This window comes from Gracilinanus agilis, chromosome 4 (assembly GCF_016433145.1).
Source record: "Gracilinanus agilis isolate LMUSP501 chromosome 4, AgileGrace, whole genome shotgun sequence".
NCBI classification, from domain to species: Eukaryota; Metazoa; Chordata; class Mammalia; order Didelphimorphia; family Didelphidae; genus Gracilinanus; species Gracilinanus agilis.
The window spans coordinates 169,827,348-169,846,636 of NC_058133.1; the positions used below are offsets into that span (position 1 = coordinate 169,827,348).

Sequence of the window (19,289 nt, forward strand, 5' to 3'; positions counted from 1 at the left end):
TGAATGCTTTGTGCTTTTGTATACGTTTACGGGTATCCCCAACGGACATTTATGCTGTACGCCGGAGGACGTTTGCCTTTCAGACCCAGCAGTCCTGGGCTCTGACTGGCTCTTGCTCCTGGGGCATTCCCAGCCCCTCTGACTCAGAGTGAGACCAGGTCGCAGCGGTAAATCTGGGTACTCTAATGCCGCATCCCCTCCGGGTCCCACTGCCTATCCCAGCACCCAGTTCTCTTGTTACTGGTCCTGTTCCTTGTGCCCCTCCAGGCTGTAACAGGAGATCTTAAACTGGAACCAGGACCAAATTGAGGTTTAATCCAAAAGGTGTAGTGGTGGTGGCTATGATAGTTGCACTCTCAAACAGGCAGGCTCTTAAACCCCGCCCCCCTCCCCCCCAACAAAAACTCTCCTTCCCTTCTGTCTTAGAATCTCTACTGTGTATTGGTTCCAATATTGGCACAGGCAGTGAGGGTTAAGTGACTTGCCCAGGGTCACCCAGCTAGGAAGTGTCTTAAGTTCAGATTTGAACCCAGTATCTCCTGTCTCTAGGCCTGGCTCTCTAATCTGCTGAGCTACACCCTCAGGTGGGCTCTTAACCTGGGGTCCATGAACTTGCTTTTTAAAAAATATTTTTATAACTGTTAAAACATATTTGGTTTATTTTGTAATCTCATGTATTTTACGCACTTAAAAAGAAAAGGTCCAATCAATCAATAAGTACCTGTTAAGTTGCCAGACCTTTCTATGACACAGGAACTCTTGGATTAAAATGATTTTTAAAGGCTTAGTTGTAGGTCCTATTATCCTAAATAAGTTTTGGACCTCTACCCTTCCTGAGCTTCTTAAAGGGATAACAACTTTACTTCTTTAACACTTTAGACTTGATTACAATTTCGTGAGTTGATCTGGGATCTTATCAGCCCTCTTTACCTGTCTTCTAGATTCTCAGTCCTTTTCAGAAAGAGGGTTCTTCCTCTTCCATCCTTTCAAAGGGAAAAAGCAAGGCACACTGGGGTTGTCCTGTACATCTCTACCTCTTTCCCCCTATTGATCTGGAATCCCAGATGCCCAATCTCCAGACCCCCATAGCATCTTGGAAACAGGGACTTTCTGCAGCTCAAAACCAATTCCAATATTCACCCTCTCAAGGAGAGATAGCACCTCTTCTCCACTAAACCACAAAGGAGACAGACACAGCAACTATTGGGAGAGGAGCCTTTAATGAATAATGGAGCAGTACAGCTCAAATGCTATGGCCAAGCCTGGGACATGAATTGGGGGAGTCTGAGGGTTAGAGGGAGGGCCATGTGGAGAGTGATGATGGGAATGAGGGAGAGGGAAGGGGCTTATTGGTGCTGGCCAGGGCTGGGCTGCTTGCTCAACTGTTCTCCCAGAAGAAGTTGTTGCAGGCCACAGTGAGTGCAGCCACCAGCACCACATACTCCTGGAAGTCAACTTCACCATCACCGTTCTCATCCAACTCCTTCATCACTTTGTCCACTGCATCGGCATCCTTCTGGGTCTGGAATATGAGTAAAGTAGGGGATCTGTGTGATAGAAGACTGGGAAGATTTTAGGAGGTATTGAAAAATTGAGAAGGAACATGACTGGGGAACTTGGGTAGGACTATGGAGGATAATGAAGAAGAACATGAAAGAAACAGTAAAGACAGGTGTACAGAAAATTAGAGGGCAAGGGATGGGGCGATGTGGGAGAAGGTAAGAGGGCTGTGAGTGGGATGGGAAGGGAGAACTGGTCTGGACTGGAACTTAGACTATTTTCTTTTTTTCTTCCTTCCTTCCTTCCTTCCTTCCTTCCTTCCTACCTTCCTTCTTTTCTATCTTAGAATGAATATTGTGTATTGGTTCTAAGGCAAAAGTCTGGTAAAGGTGAAGCAGTGGGGGTTAAATGACTTGCTCAGGGTCATACAACTAGGAAATCTGAGGTTGGATTTGAAGCCAGGACCTCAGTTGTCTAGGCTTGGCTCTCAATCCACTGAGCCACCTTACTGCTCCCTTTGTATCCTTCTTCATGTATTTAACAGGTCCCCTCAGTCAGTTTAAGGAGTGTGAGCTCCTTAAGAACAGGGCAAAGGGATTTATCTTTAGAGTCCCCAGTGCCCATCAGTGTTTTGCATATGATAGGCCTTTAATAAATGTTTATTGATCTAAATTAATTAGGAGACTGGGAAACCTGCAAGGGATGGAGGAGGGAATTGGGATAGGGATTGGGAACCTGATAGAAGAGAGATGAAGTCCCTAGGAAAGGTGACTATTTCCCATTCAATCTGAATCTGGGGGCTAGCTCCCAGACCAGGAGCTCAAGGGTACTCCCCCACCTCCTCATCCCCCAAATAAATACTCACATCCAGGAAGCCAGAAAGCTCAGCTTGCAGTAGCTCCTTCAGCTCCTTCTTGCTCAGTTTATACTTATCTCCTTCCTTGCCAGAGTGGGCGTGGAACACATTGATGAGGGATTCCATGGCAGTCTCCAGCTCCGAGCCCATGGCTGCAATACACCTACCTCCCCCCACCAACCCCTCACCAGGTCAGACCAGAGTGAAGTTGGGATAGGGGGCAGGGATCAGGGCTCAGTGCTGCCTGAAAACAGGGAGCCCTGGGCTCCTAAAGCCCTTGTATTATAATGCATTTATAGTTCATTTAGATTCCATCCTTCATTTTGTAGATTCCATCCTCTAGGACCATATTTAATATTATTAATCATTTATCCTTTCAATTGACATTTTACTTTCATTTATTATTCTTGGTTAGCAGAAGCCAAAGAACTGATTAATTCAGCCTTACTATTTTTTAAAGTACCATAGGCATCAGACCTGTAAGGGATCTTAGGGATGGAGTCCTATTTCCTAATTTTACAGATGAATAAACTGAGGACTAAAGAAATGATTTGCCCAAGATAATATAGTAGGGAGTTGAGACTAGGATTCAGATTTCCCTGGCATTTTTCTAGCAAATTTATGGTGTCTATCACAATGGTCCAAAAACTAGATGTAAAAGTTCAGAGAAAAGGAGGGAGGTTAAAGGATCAGGGCTAGGGAATTACTGGAAGGAAAGAGACAAAGGGCAGGAGATAGGGATAAAGCAGGGAAAAGGTGGGAAGCTGGAGGGTAGGAGATAAGGGACCTCTGTAGTGAAAGGGGGCATTGTAGGTACAAGAAGAGAGAGGGCTAAAAATGGAGATTGCTGGGCAGCATCAGGGAACAAGAGAGATTCAATGGTAGATGGGCAAGTAAGGGCATCTTACTCACTAGGCAGCTGCCCCCAGGAATGAGGGAATGGACAAGTCTTTCTCCTGTGCTATTTTTATCATAGGCCCAGCCTGTCCTGCCCAGGGGAGGGTGTCTCTTTAGTAACTACCCCTGTTTGCCCTCTCCATGAAGAGAACAAAGAAGCCTTTCCTAGAGTTAAAAGGGGAAATTTGAAGGATCCTTGCCACTGCTGCAGTGCTATACCCCTGCTTTTTCCAGCTTGTGTTTGATACTCCATCTTCAATGTTCCATCTCCCCAGGGGTTCTTAGCCCCCTACTCCCATCCCTCTGACTTCTCTAATATCCTCCTTCCTTTTAGTTCCTTTGCCCCTTGCCTGCACTGTCTATGCCTGAGAATCCGTCAGACTGGTCCCTCTTGAGAATCAACTCTTTCTAATCAGACATGGATGGTGAGAATGGAGAAAGGAATGTTTGATCCTTATCCCCCAGAACTGGGCTCTAAGGTGTGGTGGTGGTGGTGAAACTAAAAGACAGAGAACAAACTCCTTTCCCCCTAGAGAAGAGGGGGAGTAGATGAGAGTCTAGTTGGGGGTGATCAGAAATGAAGAGGAATATAGTATGCTTGAGGTTCCCTTGAGGCAAGGGGCAAGGAAATGGAGGGAAGGAAGGAGGATGAAGTGTGTGAGGTTATAGTGGGATATGGCATTGTTGAGAGGGGCTTCAAAACCCAGGTTACTGCTTTCCTCTGCTCTGGGAGTAAACAGCACCCTTCTCCCCCTCCCATTCACCCCCATCCTCAGAGGGGATCTCAGGTGTCCTAGATCAGGTATCTCTCACCTTTTTCCCCAGGACTAAGGGGGATGGACAATGGGTCCTATCGGGTGACACTCCAGCTCCTCAATGGATCCCTTGTGAGTGTCACCTGAACTTTGGACATGAGAAGTGGTTGTCACAGAGACCAAGGAGGGGGGAGGGGGTGTGGAATGGGAACCTGAAGCCTGGGTCTGATGGGGGGATAAGGGAAGGGGGGGCTGGCATCTCCTATTACCAGCCCATCACTGATCACTGTTCTGGCGGTCCTGAGGTGCCAAGCGAACCTTGGGTTTCCCCCACAAACATGCCTGTGGACCCTTTGGGAAGTGTACAGTGTGCCCTGTGTAGTGTCTCTGAAAGGTAGTAGCTCAGGAGAGCCTTTCTTGAGTGTAGAGTTGAAAAATGCCAGAGGGAGAAGGAAGATGTAAGGAAGTTAGAAAAGAAAGAAAAGAGGGAAAACAAGGCAATAGGTTACTGAGTAGAGAGGGAAGTGAGTGAAACACCCTTGCTAGCATCCTCCTCCCTACCCCCACTCAAAACAATTTTTCATCTATTGTTCTTGGATGTTATTAGGGACTTAAACTAGAAGCAAGGCATGGGGTGGGCTTGCAAAGGTCCTGGGGTGAAGGAATAGTTCTACTACTTTGAAGCCAAAATCACCCCCTTCTTCCCACCCCCTCCTCCCAGGGTCCTTTGGGGGTTGAAGAAAGTCTGGACTTGGGATCAGCTGTCCAGTTAAAACTTATCTGTCTTCTACTTGGCTCCAGCCAGGGCTACTTATCGCAGAGAAAGCAGGGCAAAAGCTTAGGGCCTAGATGTTTCTATCTTCAACCCTTAAACCCAGGAGAGAGATGAGCTGGGGTCAAGGGAGCCCCAAGGATGGAGAAGGGAAACTTGGGGATTCCTTAGCTAGAAGAAGGGGCTATATTGTCTTTGGAGAAATATCTGTCCTCTCATCCCACCACTGAATTTCTCAGGTTAACTGATATCCTTCCGCAGATAGACCCTTCAGATCCTTCACTGAGCCCCAAAGTCCTCTATTGCTCGCTGATAGCCCCCCTCAACTGAGCACCATTCCCAGATTCTAGGAGAGACCACCATTCCCCAAGTAGTAGGCACACCCTCTGACTCCGACAAAGCAGAATACTCACGGGTGGGTTCGGGGCAGAAGGGGAGCAGATGACAGGGATGAAGCTGCGTGTCCTGTGGTCAGAGCTCGAGTGGGGAGATCTCACTTCAGGCGTCCTTCTCCCTACTCTGGACATCCCCTCCTACCCTTAGCTCCACCCCCTTTTCGGGCTGACCGCCAGTGGGGCAAGCGGCCAGCTAGCAAACAGAGGCGCCCTCTGTCTCCAGGGTTGGGGACAAGCTGGCCCTGTATTCCCTCCTCCCCCAGGTCGGAGTTTTAAAAAAGTCCTTTCCCCACATGCATGCTAGCGATCAAACGGGGTTCTTGGTTGTGGTTGCTACCAGCTCCGCCCTTGCACAGGGCAGAGAGGGCAAGGGACGATAAAGTGGGAGACAGAGAGAGAGGTAAGATGGGACACCACAGGATGTTGCACCTTTCTGGTCTTTGGACCGCCCCGTAACGGTCCCTAGTAGTGAGGCACGGTCATTCTGCCCCTATCTGAGAGACTCCACGGAGGGGATGTTAAGGGGACCCTTCCATGGAGACTCTCAATAGGGGTCTCAACTCCCCAGAATTCTTCAGAAGACAGTGTCTCCCTCCTTTACTCGTAATCTCCCCAAAACCTAGCCGGGATGCCTAAGTAAGGACTTCTTTGAGGGGAGAGGGCAGAAATAAGTGAGATGGAAAACGGGAAAAGGGATTTGGAGGACTCTAGCTGAATGGAGATTGGGGGGCAGATGCAGGCTTGGGAGGGAGCGCCATGTCCGTAGGAGATACGGGGCTGGAGGAGCCCAGAAAAGTAAGGTTTAACATTTGTTTGCTTCAGGGCAGGGAAAAAGTGGGAAAGGAAGGATGGGCCAAAACGTTAATGCGCGGATGCGTGAGTGAGGAGGAGTGGGTGGGCGTGCCCTTTGCCGAAGTTCACCACGGGAAACTCTATATCTCAGGATCTACACCGCGGACTCCAGCCTTCCCAGCCCCTCCCCTCGGGCTTTAATAAACCTCAGTCCAGCCCTACTTGCATCTGCTAGAGACTGAACAGGAGGGTGAGTATCTACCCTGCTTCAGATGCTCTTTTGGAGGGGGCTGGATGAGGTCCACTCTTCCCCAGGAGAAAGAAGAGCTCCTCCCGCCAGGTCCAGGAACTAGGAATTCAGGAAGTGACTTTAGGGCTCTGAAGGAGAGGTGGGGGCACTGGTCCTTGAAGGGGATGAACAGGTTGAAAGAGGGTCAGATTCAGTTAGAGAGGGTTTGGAATTTCCCTTTTTCTACAGCCCACTATCTTGTTAGGACTGTAAAGAGATCGCTTTTTGGCAGCTTATTTCCTGCCTCCGATTCCGTAGCTTAAAAATGGGAGGAGCCCTCTAGTCGGACCCGTTACAATTAGCTTAACTTCGGAACGGTCAGTATATTTTGGAGTGGTTGTGCATCTTCCTGCCCTTGATACCTAGAAGCCTCTGTATGGTTTCCATAGGGAAGTTAAAGAAGACTGGTTGAGAAAATACCAACTTTCTCCTTTGTGGTGCAGATTCTGGGTCCCAAAGTTGATGGAGTGGGAAGAGGGGACATTTCTGACCCTTCCTGACACCCTACCTCATTTTCAGAAGATTCCTTGGAAACAGTTGAGGCAGAGACATTTTCACTACCCAAGTGTGTCTAGGCTGCCAGTCTCATTGTCCATGAAGGGAGGGAGAAGTCTAGAATTTATATATTTTTTTTTTGTTCTTAGTGCCCAATTTAGGGTCATCACAAAATAGATATTTATTTACTAAATAAAAGTAGGAAGGAATCAATGAATGAATAAGCAAATTAATGAGTTGCATACTTATCAGGCTTTTAATAGTCTTTAAGTGGATTGATAGAGGGCTGTATTCTTGAACTTCCAGGTGTCAGATCCCCCACTCCCCATAAAGAGCTCACACAGAAGGGCTCCGCGGGCTGAGACTCCTGGGGAGGGGGCAGGGTTTCTTTTTCTAGGGTTCTAGAATCTCCAATAGAGCTGGAGGGAATGAGTAAGTAATATGAGGGCAGGGTTCCTCCCTAGAGATGTCTTCTGGATGTCCCTTTCTCTCCAACCATCCTTAGATCCACAGTTAGTTCATCGGCAGCAAGCTTCCACACTCCTAGCCTTCTCCATGGCTGCTGAGCCGTTGACAGAGTTGGAGATAGCTATTGAGACGGTGGTGAAAACCTTCTTCACCTTCGCTGTTCGAGAGGGGAAGAAAGGCACCCTCAGCATCAGTGAATTTAAAGATCTGGCCACCCAGCAGCTGCCCCATCTGCTCAAGGTAACCGGGAACTCAGGGCAAACTGAGAAGATGGAATGAGATGATGAGATTCAGGAGGTACCAGACAAGTTGTGTGACCCTGTGCGTGTGGCAGTGTGACTGTGAGTGTGATTGGGCTTGCAAAGTCTAACTTGTGGAATACACTGAGTGCGGACAAAGCACTGCACGTGTTTGTTTTATTGGTCTGTATCTGGGAAGATCCCATGAAGTCACTAGACTGAAAGGTGTCTCCAAGGTAGATGAGCCACTCCTCAGTGGCTTAGAGAATGGCCTGGGGCAAGGGGATATCCCATGGCTTGCCTGTGGACACATAGCTAGCATTAGTCACAGTAGGGACTTGAGCCTCCATCTTGATGTCAGGTTGCTTTTTGCATGTGTTTAGATGAATAAAGTCTTATGATTTTGTGCAACCAGATGTCTGGGTGTTATGGGGTATGGACCTATGACTGAGACACCTAGAAGATATATTGTACATGAATAAGGCTTTTCTCCCTGACTAAACCATCACTTCTTAAAGGGTAGAGACAGTGTCTCATATGTCCTTTTTTTACTATCCACCATATTGGCTAGTACGTACTTCATAAATACTTGCCTCCTAGAATATGTGACCCTGGCAAGTCTTTAACCCCAATTACCTAGTTGGAACCGATAGTACCAATTCTAAGACAGAAGGTAAAGATTGAAAAACAAAAAACAAGAGAAAGCAAAAAAAAAAAAACCAAAACGTTCACTTCTAGTGACAAGTTCAATATTTTAAGTTTCATTATAGAATTTCAAAAATTATTTTGAATATAGATATTTTTTAAATGGACTTTTCCACACATATAGTAGAAAATAAAAAGGAAAGGAGGATTGTACACCATCATAGAATCTTATTCGTTTCAAGCTTTCTGTGAGATCTTGTTGCATCCTAATTGTTAGACAACTTATTAGGTATTCCTCCTAGCCTCATCTATCATTTGTAATTTGATAGGAGTGGTTTCTATGTATCCGAGTTGTTGACAAAAACAGTGACCGAAGAAGTCATGCTGGTAGGCAACTTCCGCACTGATATTCATCAATTAAAACTTTTTGGGTTCAATCTGCTATCAGCCTAACCAGTTATCTTATCTTCCAGGACATATATCTCACAAGGATGTCATGAGAGACTTTGTAAAACGTCTATCTTGCTGAAATCTGGGTATATGGCATCATCGTCATCAACTCCTGATCCTAACAATTCTGTTAAAAAAGCAAATGGGGTTAGGGCTGTGTGTGTGTGTGTGTGTGTGTGTGTGTGTGTGTGTGTGTGTGTGTGTGTGTTTCCAGGTTAAATGACTTGTAGGGTCACACAACCACCACTATGTTGGGAAAAACTTGAATCTTCTTGACTGAGGATAATCCATTATGTCAGGCAGCTTCTCAAAGATAGTGTATTCCAAATGAAAGAACAGATAACTATTTGAGAGAATACACACACACACACACACACACACACACACACACACATACACACACATACACACACATACACACACATGAGACAGCTAGGTGGCACAGTGGATAGAGGGCTGGGCTTGGGGGTCAGGAAAACCATGAGCTCAAATCTCGTCTCAGAAACTTGTAACAAGTTTGTAACCTCCATTTGCTACTGGATAAGGAAGTGGCAAATCACTCCCAGTATCTTTGCCAAGAAAATTCCACGGACAGAGGTCTATGGGCACAAAAAGTCATACATGACTGAAAAGACTGAATACCAACACATTCACATATGTGAATATGTAGATACATATAGTAAAGTATACATTATAGGCACAAATATATATGTCTGTGTATGTATACATGTAAATACACCGGAAAATGTCTAGTTGGACACACTGTACATTGACTCTGACATAGTGATGTAATTTTGGTTCACTTTGAGTACAAAGGACAAAACCATATATAGACATATATGGGCATGTATGTATATTTATATCTCTCTATATATCTTTATCTCACAGGTAGGAAGGAAAAAGAAAAATATGGCAAAAGTATTAAAAAAAAAACCCTTCCCTTCTGTCTTAGAATCAATACTGTGCAAAAATGCAAAAAAGTAGCCAGAGCTTAGCAATGGAGGCTAAGTGACTTGCCCAGGGTCACACAGCTAGGAAATACAAGGCTAGATTTGGACCCAAGACATCCTGGCTCCAGGCCTGGCTCTCAATCCATTGAATCATCTAGTTGCCTCTTGAATGTATCTTAAGGAAAGAATAGAGGAAGTATAGAGTAGGGAGACCTTGGGGAGACCAAGGTACTCTTCTCAGTTCTACCATCATCAACTAACCAGTTATGTGACCTTGCACAAGTTATTTCTCTTGTCTGGGTTCCTGGTTTGTTTCATTCAAATTAGTGGATCGGATTTATCTTTCTTGCTCCCTGCTCTCCTACTCACGCTTCTCTTCCCTATCATTTTCTCTGGCTATCAGTGGCTGTCAATAATCTTATTGGGTTAGGAACTCAGAGATTCTGCTCTATCAATAATTCATTGTGCAACTTCAGGTAAGTCATTTCTCTTTGGGCCTCAGTGTCCTCACCTGTAAATCAGATTGACTTTTCCACATATGTAGTATGGACTCTTTGAATAGATCCTTTTTAGCTCTAAATCTATGATCTTATGATCCATTTTACGATTCTGTAGATTTAATTGTTCCAGCAGAGTAAGGAATTTTGGTAAGAGATAGAAGAAAGAGAATTTAAAGGGAAAGCAATCTTTTTTCTATTATTTTGTTTTTTTCTAATTACATGTAAAAATAATTTCAAATATTCACATTTAAACATTTTGAGTTCTAAATTTATTCCTTCTTTCCCCTCCCCTTGCATTGAGCAAACAAGCAATTTGATGCAGGTTATACATGTGCAATCATGCAAAACATTTCCATTTTAGTCATGTTGTGAAAGAAAACAGACAGAAAAATTTCACCAGAAGTATAAACTAAAGAAAGTATTCCTTGATCTTAATTTAAACTTCACCAGTTCTTTCTTTGGAGGTGAATAGCATTTTTCATCCGAAGTCCTTTGGAATTGTCTTAGATCATTGTATTGCTGTGAAGAGATAAGGCATTCACAGTTAATTGTGGGACAATATTGCTGTTACTGTATAAAATGTTCTCCTGGTGCTGCTCGATTGATTTTGCAGCAATTCGTACATGTCTTTCCAGGTTTTTCTGAAATCATCCTGCTTGTCATTTCTTATAGCACACTAGGATTTTATCACAATCATATACTATAACTTGTTCAGCCATTTCCCAATTGATGGATATCTCCTCAATTTCCAATTCTATATCACCACAAAAAGAACTCCCTATCCCTTTTTTCATCTTTTTGGGATACATTTATTTTTCTTTTTAGTAGTTAGTAGTGGTATTACTGGAGGAAAAGGTATACACAGTTTTATAGTTCTTTGGGCATAGTTCCAAATTGTTCTCCAGAATGATTAGATCAGTTCACAACTCCACCAACAATGTCAAGGAGAGGAAATCCTGTCAATCCCTAACCCTGTGCTCAGGAAAGAAAGGGACCTTAGAGTTCATCTAGTCCTACTCCTTCATTTCATTTCATTTCATTTCATTTTTTAAAACCCTTACCTTCTTTCTTTGAATCAATACTGTGTACTGGTTCCAAGGCAAAAGAGTGGTAAAGGCTAGATAATGAGGGTTAAGTGACTTATCCCAGACCACACAGCTAGCTATCTGAGGTCAGATTTGAATTCAGGACTTCATCTCTGGGCCTGGCTCCCCATCCACTAAGCTACCTACCTGTCTCCCCCTTCATTTTACAGATGAGGAAACTAAGACCCAGAGATGTGTAGACTATAGTGCCTGGCGTAGAATAATCTTTTCAATAAATACTGGCTTCTTGACTTCTTTACTCAGCCTGGTGCTCTGTCCACTGTGCTACCTTAGTTGTTCCTTGAATTAGTTTCCTCATCTCTGAAACAAGCTGGATGGGAGGACCTGAGTTCAAATATGAGTTCAGATACTTCCTAGCTGTGTGGCCCTGGGCAAGTCACTTAAACCCAGTTGCCTAATTCTCATTGCCCTTCTGCCTTGGAACCAAAACTTGTATTAATACTAAGATAGAAGGTGAAGGTTTTTTAAAAAATGAATTGCATGCAGTGATCCAGGACAATTCTAAGGGACCTACGAGAAAGAATGTTATCCACATCTAGAGAAAGAATTGTGGGAGTAGAAATGCAGAAGAAAATATGTGACTTGTTTATATGGATATGTGATTTAAGGTTTTGGTTTTAAAGGATTGCTCTTTTACAAGAATGAATAATGTGGAAATGGGTTCAAGTGATTTTATAGCCCAGTAGAATTATTTGTCAACTCTTGGAGGGGAGGAGGGATGAGGGGAGGGAGAAAACATGAATCATGTAACCACGGAAAAATTTTTAAAATTAAAAAAAAATTAAGAATGAATTGTAGAAGGAAATGGCAATGGACGTGCCTAAAAAACAATTAGACATGAACTACCTTGGTTTAGGCATTGTGCTAAGCACTGGGCATATAAAGAAGGCAAATATACATGGAGGAGACAGCCTACAAATAGCTAGGTACAAACAAGATATAATATAGGATAAATTGGAATCAGTCTCAAGAAAGAAGGCTGATGCATTAAGGGGGACCTGATAAAGCTTCTTGCAAAAGTCAGAACTTTGTCTGAGACTTGAAGGAAGCCAGAAGGCAGAAATGAGGAGGAAGAGCATTCTAGGCATGAGGGACAGCTGGAGAAAAGACATGGAGTCTGGGGAGGGAATGTTTTTCTTGAGACATAACAAGAAGGTCAGTTTTTTAAAAATAACCCTTAGAATATTTCTTCTTAGAATCAATACTATGTATTGGTTCCAAGACATAAGAGTGGCAAGGTCTACGCAATGGAGTTTAAGTGACTTATCCAGAGTCACACATCTAGGAAGTGTCTGAGACCAGAACTGAACCCAGGACTTCTAGGTCTGGCTCTCAATCTACAGAACCATCTAGCTACTCCAAGAAGGTCAATGTTAAAAGATCTTAGAGTAAGATGGAAGGGAATAAAATATAATAAGACTGGAAAGGTAGGAAAGAGTTAGACTATGAAGGGCTTTAAAAACCAAATAAAGAACTTATTTTTTTGATTCTGCAGGGATTAGGGATTTATTCAAGGTTATTAAATTGGGGATGACATGGCCAGACTTAGACTTTAGGAAGATCACTTTGGTGGCTGATTGGAGGATGGTATGGAGCAGGGAAGAGATGCTTAAGGCTGAGAGCACCACTGGTGGCCTATTTTAATAGTTTTAGGCCTGAGGTGATGAGGGCCTGCCCAGAGGTGGTGGTAGTATCAGAGGAGAGAAGGGGGCTGAGGGAAATGTGGCAAAGGTAGAATGAATAACATTTGGCAAAAAGTTGGAGATGGGGGGAGAGAGAGAGTGAGGTGCTGAAGATAACCCTCAGGTGGTGAGCCTTCCGTGACTGGGAAGGTGTTGGTACCATGGACAGTAACAGGGAAGTTCTGAACAAAGGAGCATTGGTGGGGAAAGATAACAAATATACTGAGTTCAAGATGTTGACAGTAATCTAGTTCCAGATATCCAACAAGTGGTTCAGGAGAGATGTAAGGCCTGAATAATGAGATCTGAAAATCAGACATAGAGAGGATAGTTGAATCCAAGGGATTGCGGATGAAATCACTAAACAAAGTAGTCTAGAGAGAAAAGAGGGGAGAGTCCAGGACAGAGATTCGAGGGATATGTAAGATTAGTAGACACAACCTGGATGAGGGAAGGAAGTAAATAAACATTTATTGTGTCTACTATGCGCCAGGCAACCGTGCTAAGCACTTCACAAATATTATCTCATTTGATTCTCACAATCACCCAGAGAGGTAGGTGCTATTATGATCCTCATTTTGCAGTTTGAGGAGACTAAGGCACAAAGAAGTTAAATGACTTGTTCAAAGTCATACAGTTAGAATTTGAATTCAGGACTTCCTGATTTGAGGTACAGAGCTCTATTCACCATGCCAGAATAAGAGCAAGGAAAATGGAAGTCCCATGGATAGATGGTCTTCTCAACAAGTTTTAGCAACAAAAAAGGGAGGAGAGATATGGTATAGCTAGCAGGGACGGATGAATCAAGAAGGTGGATTGTTGCTTTTTTGAGGATGGGGGAGACAGAGTCATATTTGTTGGCATCAGGGAAGGAGTCAGTAGAAAGGGAGAGACTGAAGGAAGTGTAAGAGTGGAGATGATAGAAGGGAAAAATCTTCTAGGCAGAACATGATGGATTAGGTCCCCTGTGCATATAGAAGGGTTTACTTTGGCAAGCAGAAGAGTCACCTCTTTATATGAGACAGAGGTGAAGGAAAAGATATTAGGGGAAGGCACCTGAATAATGTCTGATGATGATGAGAACAGAAGGTGAACAGCCTTAATTATTTCAGTGAAATAATAATAAAGGCTAACATTTATATAGCACCTTAACATTTGCTGTGCACTTTATATGTGTGAGCTCTTTAAATTCTCACTACCCTCTGAGGTAGGTGCTTTTATTATCCTTATTTCATAGATGAAGAAACTGAGAGTCTGAGAGGTTAAATGATTTGTCTAGGGTCACACAGCTAGGAAGTGTCTGAGATAGAATTTGAATTCAGGTGTTTCTGACTCTGAAGTTCAACTTTTATCCACTGCACCATCTAGCCACCACTGACTTGTTATAAGCTCAGGGTTTTCAGCTAAGAGAGTGGCAGAGGGGAAGTCACAGAAAGCTTGAGGAACAATGAAAAGGTTTGGAGAAAGCTGATGTGGTGATTGGGATTTAATTCTGGAGTTGTAAACAGATCACCATGTTTCAGTCAAGCACCAGTTGACATTATGTGATGTAAATTTGTACCAGACCCAGTTAGCATGGTTTCTTGATTTTCCTCTGGATTTCTGTAGCACTAGAATAGCAGCAAAGACAGGATTGTGGGAATAATCCATTGGGGCTTGGCAGGGCACAATCAGCAGTATGTCAAGGGGGCAAAGGACTCGACTATGTAGGATGATATAGAATTGAACTGTTTCACCCAAATGATCAAGATGAATGAGAATTAGAAGTCATGGTGAGGACAAAGAAAAGGATTAGGAGTCATAAAGCAAAAGGAAAGGTAGAATCACAAAAGATAATAATCAGATAAAGGAATCTTAGAGTTCATGAACACGAAAGTGGAACAGTTGTGGGTGATGGCAAGATGAAGGCTATGACCATCTTGGGTGAATATGAGGCAGAATGTTGGAGCAGATTGTGAGAATTTAATAGATTGAGTAACTTGGAATTTAGGGTGTTTAAGGGAATATAATATGTATGTTTGAGTTCCTTCATATGAGGGCAGGAATTAGGGAGGGGAAAGACTATAAACCAGGTACTAAATTCATTGAGGAAGGAAGGAGAGTGTCCTAGGGATTAGTAGATAAGTTACCAGAATCTTGATTGGGTGATAAATATGGATTGAGTAAGCTTCAAAGGAGGAGAGAGGAATTTACTGAGTAATATTGATAGAGGAGGAATTTGAATGTGGCATGTGGAGTAAAGAATATTCCAACTTTTTTTCTTGTACATAGTTGTTTGTATATTATCTTTTTTTATTTGAAAATATTTATTTAATTTATTTATTTAGAATATTTTTCCATGGTTACATGCTTCATGTTCTTTCCCTTTCCTCCTCCTACCTCCCTCCCGTAGGCAACGAGCAATTCCACTGGGTTTTACATGTGTCATTGATCAAGACCTGTTTCCATATTATTAATATTTGCATTAGGGTGATCCCTTAGAGTCTACATCCTCAATCATATCCCCATTGACCCATGTGACCAAGCAGTTGTTTTTCTTCTGTGTTTCTGCTCCCACAGTTCATTCTCTGGATGTGGATAGTGTTCTTTTTCATAAATCCCTCAGAACTGTCCTAGATTATTGCATTGCTGCTAGTAGAAAAGTCCTTTACATTTGATTGTGCCACAGTGTATCTGTCTCTGTAATGTTCTCCTGGTTCTGCTTCTTTCACTCTGCATCAAGAATGTTCCATCTTCCCCACCATGACTAGTGCCTGGGAATAGGAGTGAGACCAGCCAGTGCTAGGAGGGCTTTTCAGGGATGCTATTATCAAGAGAGGGTAGGTCTCAGTGAGTACAAGAAGATAGAGGGAGTAAGAAAGGAAAAACATTTACAATGAAGGCAGATTTTGAAATTTTGGAGCAGGTAATTCACACAGCAGAATGGAAGGCATGGGTAGATCTAGAGTGGGATATTGGAGGGGATGGATTGAGGGAGATGAGAGTAAAGACTCTGGATGTGTACAGTGATGGCTAGGCTTTCAAGATTCCAGAGATGGAGAGAGTATGATGGGATGGGAAGATGCTAACCTTTAAGGAATAAGTTCAGGCAGAGTACCAGTGACTGGAGAGAAGATTCCACAAAATCCATCATCAGTCAAATTTGCTCTTGCCACAGCAGCACTTGTTTTCCCAGCCGTGGTATGACACATTGATCTTTCAGTTCTTCCCAAGGGTCAACATTATTTTGGACAGAATCCAAGGACAGGTACACACTTGTAATGATGGTCCTGTTCTGACTTTGCCTTGACGCCCTAGAACTCAGCAACACTCACATTGTTGACTGAGGCTTAAAGTCCTTTTCCTTTCCCAGTCCCTTTCCCCATCTCCCCTATCCCTGACTTTCTCTTTCATTTCCTCTGGTCAGGGTTTTTTTTTTAAACCCTTTTTATGTCTTGGACCCTTCTGTCAGTCTAGTGAAACTAATTCTATTAAAATCCATATAGCAGAATATTAAAACAGAACAAAAGCTCACAGGTTAGGAACCCCTCCCTAGCTATTGTGGCTTAGAAAGAGCATTGGCCCTGCTTAATCACTAGGTATTTTGGAGGGGCAAATCCCTTCTCTCTGGGCCTTGGCATCCTTATCTATAAAATAAGAATATTGGGATAGATGCCCTCTAAGGTCCCTTTTGGTTCTAACTCTGTGACTCTTCCTTTCCAAGCAGAACTGGGGCAAGACAGCTGAATAAAATTTCCTACCTCTTCCTTTTCCCTCTTTTAGCCTTTTCTAAGATGATTTGTCCAGGGAACACTTTTAGATTTTTAATAGATTTATAAAAATAATACATATAAAATAATATTTATATAGAAATATAGGTATTTATATAATAAATATATATAACATACAGTAACTATGTATAATGTGTAACAAATATATTTTTGTTGTCCAGTCTTAGTCTTTGTGACCTCCATGGACTGTAGCTATCCATGGGATTTTCTTGGCAAGGATACTGGAGTGGTTTGCTGTTTCCTTTTTTCAGCAGATATATTGGATCCTTTTGTCGGGAGACCAGAGATTAACTAACTTGGTCAGGATCACACAGTTAGGAAGTGTCTGAGGCTGGATTTGAACTCAGATCTTCCTGACTCCAGGACCAACACTCTATCCACAGAGCTGCCTCTTATAATAAATGTATATGATGTAGTATGTATACACACATACATACACATACAAGTATCCCTTCCACATTGCTCTGGAGATCTGGAAAATCCACATAAAATTATTTGGCTTTCACATTTTTTTCACAAATTTTAACCTTTTACTTATTTTAACTTTAAAAAATAAATTGTGTATATTTATGGTATTGAGAGATAAAATATGTTGAGATTATATAACACTATACATATATTTTATGCCGTTCAGTGTTTCCCCCAAAATTCCTGTTTAATTTCTTATGCTGAGCCATGATATATTAAAATCGCAATGGGGAAGGTTGCTCTGGGAAGGGATACCTCTATAGTTGTATCTATATGCTTAATCTAGGGGCATAGAATTCCCTCAGGGTAAATGAGGAGCTGGGAAAAATTTGAAGGAAAATAAGAGGAAATTAATTCTATTTTATACCTCAACAAGTGCAGAAATAGCATATATTTTACATACAATTTCATATTTAGGAGGAAACATATCATTGGCATGGGAAACTTCCTACTGAAATCCTGTTTCCCATCTCTGGGAACACTCCCCTTTTTTTCAGACTGTGGTCTGGGAGGCCCTGGACTGACAGAATAATCTTCTTCTGCCCTTCCAGGAAGGCCCCATTTCACCTCTTCTGGGGCTTCCTCTGCACCTACCCACACACCTTCTGTGTCTCCCCAGGACACAGGCTCCCTGGATGAGAAGATGAAGAAGCTGGATGTAGATCAGGATTCCGAGCTCAAGTTCCACGAATACTGGAGGCTTATTGGGGAACTGGCCAGGGAGATGAAGAAGGAGAAAGCGGCAGAGATGCGGAAGAAGTGAAGCTGGCGGAGGAGGGAGAAGAGGGGAAGGGGAAGAAATGACCCTCGTCCCCCTAATAAAGTTGTCTTGAAATACAAGTGTGTGCTTTTTCTTACCTCTCCCAGATTCCTTAGACATTCCTTCCTGAGTCAGGAGAGGGGGCTGGACCGGAGGCAGAGTGACATCTTGTACTTTAAGGTTGACAAAGGGCTCTTGTCACCCTGTGGTTTAGGCAAGGATTCCATTTTACAGATGAAGAAACCGAGGCCATTAGGTCAAGTGAGACCTGACACAAAAATCCTGGCACTGCATACAGTGCAGAGATAGGGACTGGACCTGAGATTTCATCGGTGGAGGAGACTCTGGGGTGAGGAAACTTTATAGTCTGGGAGAGTCACCTAGATCGGAGTCACACAGCCTGTAGGTGTCAGGAGGTCAAGTCTTGCCTTCAAGGCCATCTCTATTCACTACACAATGCTTCCTCTTGTATGGACTATAATATCATCTGATAAACGTTTGTTGAGTGAATGAATGACTAATAGTGATGCAACTCAGGAGGAAGGGGCACGGGAGGTAAGTGACTCCAGTTTCCTCGGGTGGGGTGAGGATGCCCCCCTGTCTTGGCTCTTGGCTTGGATTATTGGTCTTTCTTGGTATGGCCCCTGGGATACCTCCTGCTTACCTCATTAGAGTTTCAGACCCTGGCTTAGATCCTTTCCCCTCCATACCTGAGCTTCCTGCCTGCACTTTCAGATCGATGGTGGAGTGAGGAGGGGGGAGCAGTAGAGAGGGCACCGCCGCTGCCCATCTTGTTGAAGCCCAAGACAGAGGTTCTCAGGTTGGAGGCTCTTGCCACAAGAGGGGGCAAGGGCAGGGCAGCTCATGGGGCTTTCCAGCTGGTAGAGACTGCCCAGAGGGGCTTGGACTGAGAACTCTAGTGGGGAGAGTCCAGCCACCTCCCAGGGGTGTCTGAAAGAGCTCAGTCTCTCCCTTCTCTCTGCGCTTCTCCCTCTACTTTCTCCACCGTACATTTCCCATCCGATATTACAGGAGGGGCCATGCCGTGGGTGATGGGAGTTGGGGAGGGCTAGATGAGGAGTCCGAAGTGCAAGGGTCTTGTTCTTCCAAGAAACCTGCTCTGGGGGCTGCTGGAGCCCGACTCTTGTTAGGGGAGGTGGCACGGCAAAAGGGAGTGGCAGGCAATTCAACCAGTTTGGGGAGTTGGAGTCCCCTCTTCCCCTTTACCCCCAACTCAGCATCTGTACTGAGATTCTATCCAGTATCCTATCCTCCAGAAGAGGAGTCTTCCAGGAGGGAAAAAAAAGCCAAAGCAGGCAGGCTCTGTTTTCTTTTTAAGTCGATTTTTTAATAGACTTTTTTTAAATTAAAAAACAAAACAATTTTTATTTTTTCTATTTAAGCACTTATTTTCTCTCTCTCTCTCTCTCTCTCTCTCTCTCTCTCTCTCTCTCTCTCTCTCTCTCTCTCTCTCTCTCTCTCTCTCTCTCTCTCTCTCTC

General features: G+C 43.6%; 2 protein-coding genes across 3 annotated transcripts; one reads left to right on the forward strand and one right to left on the reverse strand.

Annotated features, from left to right (window-relative positions):
• Positions 1-1,201: 1,201 nt before the first annotated feature.
• On the reverse strand, positions 1,202-5,298 carry S100A1 (S100 calcium binding protein A1). Of its 2 annotated transcripts, none has more exons than XM_044673275.1 (3): positions 5,194-5,298; positions 2,366-2,519; positions 1,202-1,522 (listed from the first exon to the last, which is right to left on the reverse strand). In XM_044673275.1, the coding sequence occupies exons 2-3, from the start codon at positions 2,504-2,506 to the stop codon at positions 1,379-1,381; spliced, it is 285 nt and encodes a 94-aa protein (XP_044529210.1). In that variant the 5' UTR covers positions 2,507-2,519; positions 5,194-5,298; the 3' UTR covers positions 1,202-1,378. The 2 variants fall into 2 exon arrangements, with proteins under 2 accessions (XP_044529210.1, XP_044529211.1); XM_044673276.1 differs by having other exon boundaries at positions 2,366-2,523.
• A 165-nt stretch (positions 5,299-5,463) lies between these two features.
• Positions 5,464-17,869, forward strand: S100A13 (S100 calcium binding protein A13). Its single transcript, XM_044673285.1, has 4 exons — positions 5,464-5,575; positions 6,119-6,217; positions 7,257-7,459; positions 17,649-17,869. The coding sequence occupies exons 3-4, from the start codon at positions 7,307-7,309 to the stop codon at positions 17,790-17,792; spliced, it is 297 nt and encodes a 98-aa protein (XP_044529220.1). The 5' UTR covers positions 5,464-5,575; positions 6,119-6,217; positions 7,257-7,306; the 3' UTR covers positions 17,793-17,869.
• The last annotated feature ends 1,420 nt before the right edge of the window (positions 17,870-19,289 follow it).